The 17,096-nt window shown below is 38.8% G+C and overlaps 1 protein-coding gene across 1 annotated transcript; it reads left to right on the forward strand.

The window, feature by feature from the left end:
- The first annotated feature begins 405 nt into the window (after window positions 1–405).
- On the forward strand, window positions 406–2,014 carry LOC141665385 (putative plant SNARE 11). The gene is made up of 6 exons (XM_074471373.1): window positions 406–433; window positions 643–722; window positions 1,078–1,134; window positions 1,249–1,341; window positions 1,420–1,494; window positions 1,898–2,014. The coding sequence occupies exons 1-6, from the start codon at window positions 406–408 to the stop codon at window positions 2,012–2,014; spliced, it is 450 nt and encodes a 149-aa protein (XP_074327474.1).
- The last annotated feature ends 15,082 nt before the right edge of the window (window positions 2,015–17,096 follow it).

Raw genomic sequence — 17,096 nt, forward strand, 5'->3', positions numbered from 1 at the left:
TCTATACAAGACTTTTTTTTCCTTATTGCATTGCATACAATGTATTGCTCCTTAACATTTTGTTTGGTTAAATTTCCTAATTATTTTAATTTTTGAGATTGCAGATGCATACTGAATTTCCCAATTATTACAAATGACATTTCTCGCCGACTAGTCTTCAATATAAAGTATATTTATTCCGACCTTCCTGTTCTTTTTTTCATACATCATTTTTGTAATATTTATAATTATGTCCAATTGTACGTAAACGATTTTAATACCCGATTGAATTATTTTCTTGCGAAAATAAGGGAGCTAACCTACACCGAAGTCCCTGTTAAATTAAAAGTTTTAGTAAGAAGAGTTACTTCGTACGACTGAGTGTAGTATTTTGACAAAATTGTTGACTATCCTCCAACCTTTAAAATGTATGAATTTGATGCAACAGTGAATGGTACACTTGAGATTTAGTGTAAAGCACCCATATGATTTAGCTAGTTGCAATTAATCTAGGTTATGACTTCTCAGTGAAGAGTGTCTGTCATCTGTTATAACTAACTAATTGTGGTTGCTAGAATTCTTGTAAATATTATATAGCCAATGTAGTTTGCATTTGGTAAAATGTAGTTAGCCAATGTGATATGTAAATATTATATATTGCAGCTATGTCGAATCAAGAGCTAGTCGATCATGGAAATAAAATGATGGATGAGACGGACCAATCCATTGAGAGGTCAAAGAAGGTTAGTTGAGTTCCTCTATATCATAAATCTACTTGTGCAAAAAGTTTAAACCTCCCCATGTGCTCTTCAACATAACTATTGCTTGAAAATAAAGACTTGTACTGTAACTTGAGGCACACAAGCTTTATCCAATGATGGTCAGCTATTATGAAGCTTGCACGTAACTATATGGGAAGTATTTTGCCGGTATCTACAAATAAGTGGAATGAAATTATATTAAAAGTGAAGAAAGGAATTTAAAAAAACATTAGTTTATCAAAAGAAGCAGAGTATGAATGAGATGCATTTTGTTTATTTCGGTATCTAATTTCCGTTGTCTTGGTAGCTCGAGTTTGATATGTTCTCTGTATTGCAGGTTATTGCAGAGACTGTTGAGGTTGAAACAGAAACTGCAGCAACACTCAAGTCACAGGTTGGTGAATTTACTTAACATGAATTCATAATCATATTCCATGGTCATGTATGCATTCAAGGTTTGGTTCTAATCTTATTTTTCTCCACTTCTTTCTTTTATTGTTGTCTTTAGACTGAGCAAATGAGCAGTATTGTTAATAAACTGGATTTTATCAATTTTTCAATCAAAAAAGCTTCTAAACTGGTTAAGGAACTTGGTAGACAGGTCAATCTTGATACCATTATAATTCCTTTATCCTCCAATTATTTTTTATTTTGTTTCTGATTTCAAATTCTTTATTAGATTGCAATTGATCGGTGTATCGTGTTCATGCTCTTCCTCATCGTGTTGGGTGTTATAGCCATCTTTATTGTGAAGGTTGACTCACTTCATTATTCTTTTCTGTTTGTGTTTGTGGGTGTACATGGTTTATTAGTAAAATTTATACCAGAGCATGATATGTTGAAATTAGAAATTGTGTCTACGAGGTTATACCAAAATATAGCGTAGATTTGATACCATTGGAATTGCTTTCAATCTGATTGCAGTTGTTTTGTTTAGTGAAACTTACATGCTGATGAATCTGTAATATATGTCATCTTGTAGTTTCCGGTTTAGCAGGGTTATATTCACAGTTGGTAGTTTGCATCTATATCTTCTTATCTTGATACAGAATTAACTATGTTTTAGTTCCAGCCACCATGTGTGTCCTAACTCGTAGGTTGATTTTGTACTTGCTGTAACCTGACCATGTTAAATTATTTTTATGTATACATTTCAGCTTGTTAACCCAAATAGTGAGGACACACATGACGTGCCTCAACTAGCTCCTTCAGTTCTTACAAATCGCAGATTGTTGTGGAATCCTAATCAGGGATTTTACAATAAGTTGGTGTAGTATCAGAGAATCATTCACCAGCCGAGGTATCAAGGGCATGAGTGGTATTGGATCATTGTAGGTATCTGTCTTAATGAGTAGTCCAGCAAGATTCGGAAATCCTATGATAGCAAGGATCTTGATGTTTGTACGGAGATTCTCGGCTATATACATCGAAGGATTCATGTAGCTAACTCATTTTCTTCCGTTACTTTTAAACTTATGCGTATTAATTATGTTGAAATATTTGTAAACTTGGACGATATGTGGTTTGATAATTACAAATAGTGTTTGGAGATTTATATTTGTTGGTTTTGTGTTTACGTTTTAGCTAGTTTTGTTTGTTTTGGCATTTGGTATGTTTGGGTGCATATAATACAATCAGTGTATAGGATAATTTTTAGGATATAGACATCAGTTTTACACAGAATTTCTAAAAATAAATGTCCAAACTATGATTAGAAATCATGTCCTACACGAAATTTCTTAAAAATTGTTGTTAAAAAGGTATATGGACATCAGTTCCTAAATAAAACTACAAGGAAGCTGATGTAAACTTATAAAAAATACATCGGTCAAATGTTAAAAACTGATGTTACATAGGTACACAAACTACAGTTCCCAAAACTAAACCGATGTTAAAAAGGAAAAAACACATCGGGTCAGAAACTATAACCGATGTCAAAAATAAGAACTTACATCGGTTGCTGTTCAAAAGCGATGTTAAAGCGGGCTTTGACATCAGTTTTATTTTTATAAATGATGTAAATACTGATTTATAATTTGTAAATTAATAGTTAAGGTTCATAATTAGATCAAATACAAGCTATTTAGAAAAGATTGTAATGCAGTTTCTGTATAAGAAACAGAGAATATACATCAGGTTTTAATCCGGAACCAATGTTAAAGTTATTCCCAGACATCAGTTCACAACCGATGTCATATGGGGGTACCTTTCTCTACACCCACATAGACATCGGCAAGAAAACTTTTAACATCGGTTTCTGGCCGATGTCTATTGAAGGTTTTCTAGTAGTGGAAGCTGCCAATTTCTTGGAGGCATATTAGTTTCTTGGTTTAGCAAGAAACAGAAATCAATTTCCACATCAACTGCAGAAGCTGAATATATTGCTGCAGGAAGCTGTTGTGCACAGATTCTTTGGATGAAGAATTAGTTACTGGATTAGGGGTTAAAATTTTCTAAAATACCTATTTACTGTGATAATCAAAGTACTATTGCTATGAAAGGTAATCCAGTTCAACACTCAATGACGAAGCACATTAGCATTATGTACCATTTCATAAGGGAACATGTGATGGAAGGTACAGTGCAATTGCATTTTGTTCCAATAGATCAACAACTAGCAGATATCTTCATAAAACCACTATGTGAAGCTAATTTTACAAGACTGGTAAATGAACTTGGAATGGTTTCAGGTTCTTTCTCTAAATCTGCTTAGTTTTTGTTCTCATGCATTAGACTTTATAATCAGTGTTTACAAATTGTCTTTTCTTCATGTAATCTGTACTTAAATTGAAATACATTAAATGCTGATTGTTATCTGATGTGGATCTATATACTCTGATAATGATTTGAAAGTTCTGTGACTATTCAACCCAATGAGGAATACTGTGCTAGATGCTGACCTTGTAGTCTTTAACATACTAGAAATCCCATGCTTGAATTAGTTGTTTATGTGGAAATTCATTAACACAAGCAAATTCTGATTTTGAGTTTAGTCAAATTTACTTAATGTATCTTATTACTAAGTCACAAACTAGATTCTTGCTTCTTATCTGTCAAATTCTGATGTCAGTAAATCTTAAGGATGAACTAAATACTGATAAGCCTCACTTATCAAAATAAAAGAAAAGAAAAAAAATTAAAGTCAGGTACTCCTTTGAGATCTAGAGTAAATATGTGAAAGGGAAGACCCAAGTGTATTGCTGGTATTAAGTAATATGCATTAGAAAAGCAAATAAATTTTTCTTGGTGACTTTTCACATTCTCTGATTACTGGAGAAATACTCTGACAATAGCTTAAATTCTGATAGCAGTTGTGACTCATTTACACTGAGAAGCCACTGTGAAAAAGAATTCTAAAAAATGCATAAAATGAGCACAAACAGTTGAGGTGGACTCATGCACAAATTTATCCTATAGTAGACTTCATTATTAATAACATATTTTAAGCACTTTTCTTAGTTATGCCTTATTTCTAAGATGTACTGAAGTTTAACAGACTTTAATCTTTATCTGATAGTTCTGCTAATGGACACACTCTCACTCCATATGAATAATGAAAATTACTGTGGTGATTAAGTTGTTTTTGACAAACAGTTAAGTGTTATTTGCATAAATTCTGAGGACAAGTTCTGATGGAAGTTCTGATGATTAAACTCTGAAGAAACAAGTCAGTATTTGTATGAAGAATCACAGATACAAACATTCACTTTTTGAGTACAGAAGCCATGTTCTGATGACTGTTAAAATATGATAATAGTCAAGTTCTGATATTAAATCCTGATGGAAACTCTGATGCTTACGTGACATTATTCTTTACTTGACTTATTTATGGTGAATACTCTAACAGTCATAATTAATCAGAATATAACTAGGTGAGATAAAAACAATCATAATCATTTGGGTTAGTGGTAAACGTGCTTGTCTTGAAAAACTACATGTGCACAGTAATTGTTACTTATTTCCCATGCCCATTAACTCCTGCTTTAACTATTGACTGTTCACATATTGCCTAAATTATTACACATCGGTCTAGGGAGACGCTCATTAAGTTAACTCTACACTTAATCATTAATCAGTCCTCTAGTCCCTTGATATTCCATTGGCTATTTAACCGACATTTCATCTCAGACAAATCATCTTCTATTCTCATACAAAATCATTCTCTCTCTTTTAATTCTCACCATTTTTCTCTTCATAAAAATGGTTCTTGTAAACATGTTTATGAACTATGAAAACTTCAACGTCGAGTTCAGTTGTGGTGACTGGGAACAGGAATGGCAAGTCAGTGCCATTCTTAATGAGATATATAACTTGGTTCCATAAGAGGTTCGCACAAATCTCTTTTCTTTCAGATGGACTATCAACTCCATCTTGATCGCCTGGAAGAAGAACGGAGAGAGGCTCTTCTTCAGCAAGAACGGATCATCCATCTTGCAGTGCTAGCTGTCAGCAGCAGGAGGAACTAATCAATAGCTTTCCGAACACGGCTGTTAATGTTCACCATCTTAGACTAGGATTATCTTGTAATCTTTTGCATGTAATCTACAAATTTCGTATAATGTACTCTTTTGATATGTTAATGAAATTTCTTTTGATTACAAGATTTAGTCTTTGTTTATTTTGCATTATGTGCATGTGAATGTTCTCATTGAAGCCTGCTAATCTTTAATTCATCTACTTGAGCTGTATTTCTTGATGAATGTTTTGATTAAAATTGTGGTTACTAATAATTTGTGCTGATTTGACAAACAAATGTTGAATTTGAATCGACATATCCTGAGTTACACTTGAAAAGGTAGAAGAAATTGAGAAAGCTCAAGAGAAGCAACATGCCCAAATCTCTGAGGTTCTGCCAAATCAAGCTTCTCAACAGGCTCAATTGAATGATATTCAATCTTCAGTTGAACTTCTTCTCTCACTCCTACTATCAGATGATGCCAAAAAGGGGGAGAAGATAGTTAAGTCCAAATGCTCTAATGATCAAATACTAAAGAAGAAAGATATTGAAGCTGATGACCAGGGAAACCCTAGCAAGGGTAAAGGTCAAGTTCAAGGAAAAGAGCAGAGCAGCAAGGTTTTTTCAAGGAAACTAATTACTAATGCAAGCAAATATTCTATTCAAAAGAAGACAAGTTCTAAAGCTGCTCAAACTCAAAATCTGATAGCAAGTACTGAAACTCAAAATCTGACACCAAGTTCTGATGAGCAAAGTCTGATGACAAAGTCTGATGTTCTGATACAAGGTGGAAGTGAAGATTCTTAAAAGTTCATGCAAACTCTGAAGCTCAAGGGAAAGCAGACTACTGTCTACTACAAGGATCCCAAGATTCAGACACTTGATGAGGAAATTGCTAGAAGATTGTTTCTGAAGCATAATCCAGGAATGGATTTAGAAAATCTCAAGGAAGAAGAAGCTAGATTTAAAGTTGAAAAGAAAAATCTAAAGCCAAAAGCTTGTGTTGCAAAGAAACCTCCAAGGCCTAAGGAAAAAGGCATTGTGATCAAGGATAAGTCACATACTGAGTCATCAAAGCCCAGAACAAGATCACAATCTGAGATTGATCCCAAAGACAAAGGGAAAGGAAAGGTTGATGAACAAATCAAGCCACTGGAGATGGAAATTCCTCAAATTCTGATAAAGCCAGTGTGCAAAATGGTTAAAGTTATTGATGATAATCTTGTTGAAGATAAAGATGTTCAAACTCTGAAAAGAAAGAAGATTTCTGAAGAATCAAAGACAACCTTTGACAAGGCTTAAGTTGTTTAGAGTCAAGAAACAGCAAGTTCTGATAAAGTCATTAAGTCAACCTCTGACAGTGCTCAAGTTGATTTAGACAAAATGGAAGTAGCTAATAAAAAAAACTTCTGTGGAAAAATGTCAAACCATCAGATCCAAAGAAAAGTCAATTACGTCTACTTTCATGATTATTGGGTTAAATGCTAGAGAACCAAGAGACAGGGTTGGACTAGGTTCTGATGAAGCAAAGATTAAAACAGGAGTTCAAGTTGCTACTAGAGATCCATTTCTATTGACTGACAGACCGCTTGAAGATGTTACACATAAACATCTTGATAAGGTTATCTCTGTTCAAGTGGTACTGGATGCTCATAACAAGCACAATGTCAAGGAAAATCTGATTCTATTTCTTGAAGATGGAAGGACATATCAGATGTCAAAATCAGATGTACTGAATAAAACACTGAAAGAACTTCAATTCTTTCATTACCTTTTAGAGGTAAAGTCTAATATTACCAGAAGATGGTCAAACTTCATATTGAAGACCATCAGAGATAAAGCAAGAATTTCTGGTTCAAGAGTTACATAATTCATTCCTAATATTGTTGAAGATGATGGAAGTGAAATTCCTATGAAGAAGGATTCTGCTAAGCTTGAAGAGATACTGAAAGAGAAATGTCTGTGCTACAATGAAGATTCTTCTCATCCTAGGGTAATAAGACTGAATGATGGTTTAGAAAGAAACCATATCTCTGCTTTAAGGACTGCAATCTATCAGATTGGAAGTCAGAATGAAGAGATAAAGCAAGTCAAGACTACACTCTCTCAAGTCCTGAGGATTAAAGAAGAAAAGATGATATCAAGCTTTGTCAAGAATCATTTTGGATTCAGATTGACTCAGTGAGATTGGTAAAAGCTACAAGGATTGTAAGTTGTAGTTAGTTATCTAGTTAAACTCTTATTTGCATTTGTACTTAAATGTTTTTAACATCATCAAATCTATTAACTTGTATATTTTGCATAATTTATAAGTTGGGAATGATTGTTAGATATATTTGAGATGTCATGTCTAATATGATTCATATTTAGTTTTCAGATCTTAACAAACAGGACATATCAGGACTTACTGGAATCAGGACTTACTGGAAGTCAGAACTTAATATCAGAACTTAAGGTCATATCAGAACTTAAGTGCGGGAAGACTTACAGTTAAGGAAGGAAGCTGATTTACAGTAGAAGATTGAGACTTAAACAAAAGAAGATATGCATAGAAAGAGTTAGAAGACTGGAAGACTTGTAGAAGATATCTGATTAATATATTTTAGGAGACAGAATTATATTCCATATCAATTAGAAGTTATCTTGTAACTGTGTACTATATAAACACAGACTTTGGGTTTATACTATATGTGTTATCATTATCGAGAAGATTATACATTGTAACCTAGCAGCTCTTAGTAATATTTTTTCATCACTGAGAGAGAACAGTTCCATTGTAACAGAGTTTATCATATTGAATATATCTGTTTACTGTTACTTGTGTTCAAAATCGATTTGATTGTAGTAACACTGTATTCAACCCCCTTCAACAGTGTTGTGTGACCTAACATTGGCAAATCACCCTACTCAATCTTATCCAAGAGAAAGCATACTGTGAAGCATCTTCATGTGTTTGGAAGCAAGTGCTATGTGTTAAAGGACAACTCTGAATATGTGGGAAAATTTGACTCTAAAATTTTTGAATCAATTTTTCTGGGATATTCATTGGAAAGAACTGTATATAAAGTCTATGTGATTGAACAAAAGAAAATTATGGGAAGTATAGATGTTACTTTTGATGATGACAAGTGTCCATGCTTGGAATGCCTTGATGAAAATGAAGCTGAAGCCCTAAAGTTTAAAAACCTCAACATTGATAGTGATTCTGATGTTGAAGCCGAAGTAAATACAACTCACAAAACAAATGAAGAGTCAACTGAACAAGTGAACCATGAGAATGGAAGCTCACCTCATGAACCTGAATTTGATAGCAGAAACTCTGGGGGAGAAAGAGAGGAAGGTTCTGCAAGTCATGCCAATGGTGAAGAAAATACATAAAATTTTAGCCAATAAACTCACACAAGGAAATGGGGTAAAAGTCACACTAGAGAAGCAATTATTGGCGATCCAACTGCTGGAGTAAGGACTAGAAGTACAACTGCAAATAAATATCTTCATGCATGTTTTCTGTCACAAGTTGAGGCAAAAAAACTGAAGAAGCCCTTCTTGATCCTGTTGGATATCTGCAATGCAAGAAGAGCTAAATCACTTTGAAAGAAACAAAATTTGGAAATTGGTTCCTGCACCAAAGAACAAAAGCATCATTGGAACAAAGTGGGTGTTCAGGAATAAGATAGATGAAAATGGAATTGTTATCAGAAACAAAGCAAGGCTAGTTGCAAAAGACTACTCACAGGAGGAAGGAATTGATTGTGATGAAACTTTTTCTCTAGTTACAAGACTTGAAGTGATAACTCCGATGAGCGGGGCGGCTCCTTCCAACGCCGCTCCTGGACCTTCCTTCCGAGAGCGGGGTGTTACTGCTGTTGGGTGTCTGCAAAACAACACCGGAGGGGTGTTTTGTCCCCGTGGTGCCTCCGGTGTGAGAATAAGAGTCTGGTTGGGGAAGATGAAGATAGAGAGGACTAAGGTGGCTGTGTGTATAAGCTGTGCATATAAGAGTGTGTGTAACAAAATATGTCTAACCCCTAAACACTTCATTTTTGGGGGTATATATAGCTCAAAGGTAGGGTTTAGGGGTTGGTACCTCTAGATCAAGGTCGTTCGTTGTTAGAGGTGGAGGACGCCTGGCTTGGGTAGGTCGCTTACACGTGTCCAGGTAAGGACCACTCCTACGGTGCACCATAGGTAGGCTGACACGCGTCCCGCTTGTGTGAGATGTTAGTTATGGGTATATGTCATCGTCACGTGCCCACGTACCCCTCCTTGGCGGGTTGTCGGGTGTGCATGTGCTTGAAGGGACCCCCCTCCGGTTTGTCTCTCCTAGAATGGATCTTGGTAGGAAGGTGATCCTGGTTGGGTGGTGATCCAGGTCTTGGGCTGGCCTTGAGCCTGGGACACTCCATTTGAAAGCCATAGGTGAGGGGGGTCTTGGTCCTTCAGCTGAGCCTGCCTCACCATAGATCCGGGTTGGGCCCTAGCCAGGTTGCTCATACACTATCATTTGCCTCTACTCCCTTATACAGATTTTCTAGATGAGGGAGTAGAGAGGTTTTGTGAATTTGTGGTTGAGATCCAGATTTGTTAACATCAAGTATGAATCCAGATTGAAGTAGTGATTTGTTGCCTTCAAAAATTTCTGCTCCTTCTTTCCCCCCCAATTTGGATCTGGTGTAATGTATTCCAATCTGGATTAAGGTAGTAAGATAAGGCTGACTCAGAAAAATTTCTGCTCCTTGTTGCCCCCCAATCCGGATCTGGTGTAATGTAGGCCAATCCAGATTAAGGTAAAAAGATGTCTTAGAAAAATTTTGCTCCTTGTTGCCCCCAATCCAGATCTGGTGTAATGTAGGCCAATCCGGATTAAAGTAAAAAGATGTCTTGGAAAAAGTTCTGCTCCTTGTTGCCCCCCAATCCGGATCTGGTGTAATGTTGGCCAATCTGGATTAAGGTAAAAAGATGTCTTGAAAAAATTTATGCTCCTTGTTGCCCCTCAATCCGGATCTGGTGTAATGTAGCCCAATCCGGATTAAGGTAAAAAGATGTCTAGGAAATATTTTTGCTCCATGTTGCCCCCCAATCCAGATCTGATGTAATAGGTAGTTATCCGGATTCGAGTGTGAGATAGAAATTTTCTGATTTTGTAGTGCGTCTTTCCGGATTGATCATAACCTGGATTTTTATTTTTGGTCTGGGTAGGGTGTCTTGGATTCTGAATAACGAGGAGAATTTGTGACATTTTTCAGCTTCCCCCCCTTGATTTTGAATAATGGGCAGTTATTGCTCCTAGAAAGATGCCCCATAATGATTATGGTTTAATGTGCTTTAATGTGCATATATATATGTATACATATATATTAGCTATTCATTTTCTGTAATTGCCTCCTGGACTAGTCATCACTTGCCACGTGGCAGGGGCTCTCTACTTCGCCCCGCCTATAAAAAGTCGCACCCCCAGTCTCTTTTGTTTTATATTTGCAAAAAATATCTAACAGTCACTACACTTTTCTCTCTCAAAATTCCCGAAGTCTCGCCGGTGATTTGAAGCTTTGGATTGCGGTTGCTTTAGTCGTCATTCTCCATGCTCTTCCCTATCTTCACAACTCGTGAGTTTTCTTCTGTTTTCTTGTTTTGATTTCTTGATTTTTCTTTCCTCCTTCTCGCATTTTTTTTTCGAGTTCTTGAATGCTGCGATTTGATGATGGGTTTTTGTGTTTTTTGGTTTGTTTTGGTGATGAATTGCTTTGTTTTTTTGGTTCAATTTTAGATCTATAGGTTTCTGGGTTTTTGGTTTGGGTTTGTTTTGTTTTTTGGTTGAGTTTTCAGGGTTTTTTGAAGGTTATTCTTGAATTCTTTTTTAAAATATATGTATGCATCCATCAAAGATTGTGTATTTTGCTTTTGTGATTCTTGGATAAGCTGTTTATGGTCAAGGGTTTTATTTTGATCCGGGTAGGGGTGCAAGACCCGGATCTAGAGTAGTTTAGTTGGCTAGAATTGCATCCCTTAGGATGTTAAATTGTGTTTGGTTGCTATAGATCCAGATCTAGATATTTGATCCGGATCCGAGTGTATTACTGTTATGTTTTTGGGTTATGTTGAATCTGGGACTATGAATGTATTTAGGTTATGGTTTTTGTGCTCGTAGTTTACATGATCCGGATCGTTTATGTTTTTCCGGGTTGGACTTGCATTAGCGGTCCGGATGATTAGGTTATGGTAAAATTAACATAACGTCCTTGATCCGGACCGCTTAGCAAAAAATTTAAAAATTATAGGAATCCAGACTAACGCACCTTCATTTTAATAGGTATATGGTCCGGATCAAGAGGCTTCCTAGAAGAGCTTTCAACTGTTACCCGGGTTTTTCTAGCAAGGAGAGTGACCCGGATTCGACCGAGAGAACGCAGATCCGGGTAGAGATGAGTAAAAAGGTCTCTTCTTCCACTGAGATAATCACGAAGTTCCAGTTCAAAAAGCTTCCAGAGAATTCGGTCCCCTCCACACCTGAGGGCTACTGGACCGAAGTGAAGTATCATTTTATGGTCAAGTCCATAGCTATTGAAAACAACGTCTATTATGGGAGGGTTAGATATGATAGGCAACATAACGGTCACCCCGGGGTGTATAATCAGGAAGGTCTTGAGAGGATGTTCACTGAGTTCCCTATTAGCTGGGATCACTATCAGCTGAAAGACTTATATGCCGAGGCGGACCCGGCTGAGATGGACGAGGCTGTCCAGGCTGCGTTCCAGTTGACCCCTGATATCAAGTGGAGGTGGCCGGAACCACATGAAAGGATTTACCATCGCCCGAAAGATGGATTTGTCCTGGTCTGGATGGAGCACCTTAGATCCGAGTGGAGCCCCCGCTGCCACAGGTTTGTCAATCACCTCTAGAAGCACGTGTACAAGATATCCCCAATGCAGATCACGCCCAATGGGATGAAGTCCATGACCTGGTTCATTGCCTGTTTCAACAAATCCGGATTCCTGCTCACTTTGAAGCTCTTTCACCAAATTTTCTATCTTTCCAAATCGAGCCAAAAACCCTTCTACAAGATTAGGTTCCGGGCATCGGAGTGTGGGTATGGTCCGGATAGAGCCAAGCCTATAATGCACCAGACCTCCTTGAAGTTCCGGAATGGGGAAATTATTCTTCTAAAAGGTTATAACCTGGCCTATCTGCCCTACTTTACAATGGAGGGCATCCAGACCAAGTTTGCTCCAGCCGTTCTAGAGGGGCAGGCCTTGTCTCAAATGAGGTCCTTCTGTGACTCTCTCGAATTCCAGCCGACCCCAGATACTTTCATGAACCATAAGCTGCTCTTCAAACTCGGTTATAAATTTCCTTAGTGTACATATCCGGATCATATTTTGTTTTTAATATGATCCCCACTTGATTTGGATTAGCTCAATTGACTTGATAGGTCCGGATTAGTTTCCGAATAGAGTTAATTGCTTCCTGATCCGGATCACTTACTTCATTTGCTGATCCGGATCCAGATAATATCTGCTTTTTGCTTGTAGTTTCTTTATGGAATTAGCTATCACTCGATCCGGATCTAGCTTTCCCTTTAATTCGGTTTTCTGATCCGGGTCCGGGTGATATTTGTTTACTTGTAGAATATTTACGGGATTTGCTGGTATTCGATCCGAATCTCTTAGCCAGCTTTGCTGATCCGGATTACTTATTATGCACCTTCGTCCGGATCTCCTTTGCTTTTTATTTATGAATCTGAATTGTGCTTTTCTCTTCTTTTTCCAGGTCTGCCCCACTTCAACCGTGACTTCATTCCCATCATGTATTCCTCTGCTTATGCTGCTGCTTTCAACACTCTAGGCCTTGCTTTCAAAACTACCAAGGGGTCCCCGGGGCCTGGATCCAGGTCCGCCGATATCGAGGGTGGGGCCGAGTCTTCTGTTCCTCAGAATTTCTTGGATCCGGATCATGAGGCCGTGGACTCTGAGCCTGAAATCCAGGAGATCCCGGATGATGTGGACCCTTCAGGGAAGAAGATAAATATTGCCCTAGCCAAACCTCCTCGGGGCAAAGCTGCCATCTCCAGCCGGGTCATTTGTGATTTGGAGGGAAAAGGCCAGGATGGGGACCCCGTGAAGATTGGGACCAAGTCCATGCTTGACTTAGCCGAATTCAAGTCAAGCATCCCATCTAAGGATGACTGGGATGAGGTAGAGGGCTCCAGTATGGCTACTGCTTTCAAGAGGGTGACTGGCCAGTGGGGGCAGGTAAATTTCAATTATTTTCTGGTTTTCCGTCCAGATTGCATTTCCCTACTTAGTCTGTTCTTTGCATTCTTCCAGGTTGGGAGTGCCATATCCATTTGCTCGGATATCACTTTCACAGAGGTCCGGGAGGCTAACATCCAAACCAGGGCCGAGAAGATGTGAGCTGACAATCTGAAGGACGAGCTGGATAAGGCCCGGGAGGGTTTCAATACTGTTGAATCCGAATTGAAGGGGCAGCTGAAGGATGAGAAGGCTCGGGCTGATGGTCTTGCCAAGGAAGTGGAGAAGCTCAAAGCTGACCTTGCTGCGAAGGACTTGGATAAGAAGGCTATCATCGCCGAGTTCAAATCCAGTGACATCTATGATTTCGAGGTTGCCCAGGCTGGGGTCCCCGAGGTTCGTAGGGCCTGGCTCGTGACGGAGATGCACATCAAATCTGATCCCCTGACTAATTGGGATAGCTTCATCCGGGAGTTTCTAGCGGCCAAATCAGCTGTTAAGGAGGGTCGAGGTGAACCGGAACCTTACGATGGCCCCAGTCCCAGCTTCCTTTAGATTTGCCTCAGCTTTGTCAAGCTTTCCGGGCCTTGCCCTTGTAATTTAAGCTTTCTAGGATTTCCGATTTCCGTACTTTGATTCTGAATGATTTGTAATATTTGTATCTATCCGGATTGGTGGAAATCCGAATTATGTTTTTAATTTTACTTTCGTTTCCTTGGCTTGCATATTTAGAAAATATGGTATTTGTTTACGTTTTTGATCCGGGTAAGATATTCCATTCGGGTATGTTTGCTTTTCGGATTGATCCGGATTACTGAATCGGGGAATATTCAATACAAAGAGTGAATTTAATCCGGGTGAGAGGATCCTGGTAGCCTTAGGTTAGGAAGTTTTCTAAGTATATGGTTGTTGCCTCCGAACCCGGAATGGGTTTATAGCCGTTGTGGATCCGGGTGTGACACCTTTCCGGTTTGCATAATTTACCTTTATTTTGCTACATGTACTTGGAAAATTTCTTTAACTTAAAGTGGTTGCTTTGGATCCAGGTTGTTTGGTTTTAGGTAGCTTTCAATTCGGGTAGGGCTTCCTACCTGGATTGATGGTTGCTTTATTTTTTTAATATAATCAGAGAATGATTTTACATAGTAGTTTTTTTTTATCCGGATTATGGGGCATAACTGGTTTCTGCGTTGGTTTAAGGATGGTTGTAAACCGGGTGTGGCCGCAAATCCGGATTGATAATTTGTTTTTTGCTTTTTTATGTACTTTAAAAATAATCTAAGTACATAGTAGTTGATTGCAACCTGGATTAGGTATCCTTTCCGGGTTGTTATTTGCTTGTTATGGTGGCTTCCAATCCAGGTATTGTCTCATATCCTGGTTGGTTGTTATTTGAATGTTTGCTCTCAACCCAGGTGTGGCACTTTATCGGGGTTGAAGTATTCTTTACTTGCAGTAAATGTGAAAATTATAACTGACTTAAAAAGGAAAATGCTTTCTCATTGATTTGAAATTTTCAACATACAAAAGATTGGATCATAGATTGGTTGCTTTCCATAGGATACAAGTTTTTGGTTGCTTTCTGCTGTTTTTTCTATTAATAGAATTTTCTAAGCCTGAGTTCGTGCCAGGTGTTTGGGATCTCGGATTCATCCAAGTTCATCAGCTTATAGGTTCCCGGCCTTAAAACTTCCTTGATTTTGTAAGGCCCTTCCCACCTGGCATCAGCTTTCCAGTGTTTGTTGGATCTGAAGCTTCTGTGTCTCGAAGTACCAGGTCTCCAACTTGGAAGTTCTTGACCCGAGACTTCTTGCTGAAGTGCTCCTTAGTTTTTTCTTTATACTTCTCCATCCTTGCAACAACCTGGTCTTGGACCTCTTCGATTAGCTCGAGGTTTGTCCCGAGCCCCTCCTCGTTGGCTACCTCGTTAAAGTTTATTGCCCGGTGAGAGGGGGATCCTACTTCGATGGGAAGCATTGTTTCAGTCCCGTAAGCCAGTTTGAAGGGTGTTTTGCCTGTGCTTGGGCTGAGACTTGTTATGTAGGCCCATAGTACATTTGGCAATTCTTCCGGCCATTTGCTTTTGCTTTCTTTGAGCCTCTTCTCGATCCCACGGAGAAGGATACGGTTCGTCACTTCTACTTGGCCATTTCCTTGAGGGTAGGCTACTGATGATTTCCTGTACCGGATGCCTCGCTCCTGGAGGTAGGATTCAAACTCTGATCCGACAAACCGTGGCCCATTATCCGAGACAAGAACTTTTGGGACTCCGAATCTCATCAATATGTTGTCCATAAATTTTATACAATCTTGCTGGTTTATTGTCCGCATTTCCTTCGCTTCAACCCATTTGGTCATGTAATCAATTGAGAATAACAAGTACCTGAGGTCTCCTTTGGCCCTGGGGAAGGGTCCCATAATGTCAATACCCCATACAGCAAAGGGGATTAGTGACAGGATTGAGGAGGGTAGGACTGGGCTGATTCGGGATACATTGGTAAAGAATTGGCATTCCTTCCATTTTTTCACGAACTCTAATGCATCCTGGTGGATAGTTGGCCAGTAGTACCCTTGTCTTATGATCTTGTAAGCTAGGGATTTTGCGGACATGTGATCTCCGCATATCCCTTCGCGGACTTCCATTAAGCAATACTGTGCCTCCCCTGGGCCAATACACTTCAGGATGGGTGATGAGAAGGTCCGGCGATAGAGTATCCCCTCTTCAATGAAGAATTTTGTTGCTTTGGTTTTCAACCTTTGAGCCTTCCCTTTATCTTCAGCGAGCTCTCCCTTCTCCAAGTAGTTGATAAACAGAGTCATCCAATTCGGGTTGTCGTCTATCTCCATGACTTCTTCAGATTCTATGCTGGGTTTTTGTAGTTCTTCGAAGTAGACAGAACAATCCAGATCTTATGAATTCTGAACCAGTTTGGATAGTGTATTGGCTTCTGAGTTTTCTTCTCGGGAGATCTGTAGAACTTGGCTTCTTGGTATTAAGGCAAGGTAGCTTTGGACTAGGGCCTGGTACTTGGCTAAAACTAGATCCTTGGCTATGTACTCGCCATTTGTTTGCTTTACTACAATCTGGGAGTCGCTGTAGATTTTGAGGTCCTGGATCCTCAGGGTTTTTGCTAGCTTCAATCCTGCTATCAGTTCTTCATACTCTGCCTGGTTGTTGGTTGCTGCAAAGCCAAAGGAGATGGCAGTTTGAATTGTGAAGCCTTCTGGGCTCTTTAGAATGAGCCCTGCTCCTGATCTTTCATTTGTTGAGGATGCATCAACTTTGAGAGCCCAGGCTCCCGGGTTGTGATCGACTCTAGTCTCTGGATGAATGCTCATGGGCCTAGGCTCATCGTTTGGAAAGTTGTATTCTATGATAAAGTCAGCTAGTGCCTGAGCTTTGATAGCAATACTTGGGATAAAACTCAAGTTGAACTGACATAGCTTAACTTCCCAATTTACTAGCCAACCTGAGACATCTATCTTGTGTATTATCTTTCTCAGGGGTTGGTTAGTCACAACCCGGATTTCTCTTCCCTGGAAGTAGTGTCTGAGTTTTCTTGATATTGTAACCAGGGCAAAAGCAAACTTTTCTAGCCTTGGGTACCGGGTCTTTGCATCTTTTAGTACTTGGCTTACATAGTGGACTGG

Source organism: Apium graveolens, chromosome 6, assembly GCF_009905375.1.
Source record: "Apium graveolens cultivar Ventura chromosome 6, ASM990537v1, whole genome shotgun sequence".
NCBI classification, from domain to species: domain Eukaryota; kingdom Viridiplantae; phylum Streptophyta; class Magnoliopsida; order Apiales; family Apiaceae; genus Apium; species Apium graveolens.

Coding starts and splice junctions, on each gene's coding strand:
- LOC141665385 (XM_074471373.1), top strand. CDS start 406: ATGTATGAATTTGATGCAACAGTGAATG. Junction 723..1,077: donor CCATTGAGAGGTCAAAGAAG/GTTAGTTGAGTT, acceptor TCTGTATTGCAG/GTTATTGCAGAGACTGTTGA. Junction 1,495..1,897: donor TAGCCATCTTTATTGTGAAG/GTTGACTCACTT, acceptor TATACATTTCAG/CTTGTTAACCCAAATAGTGA.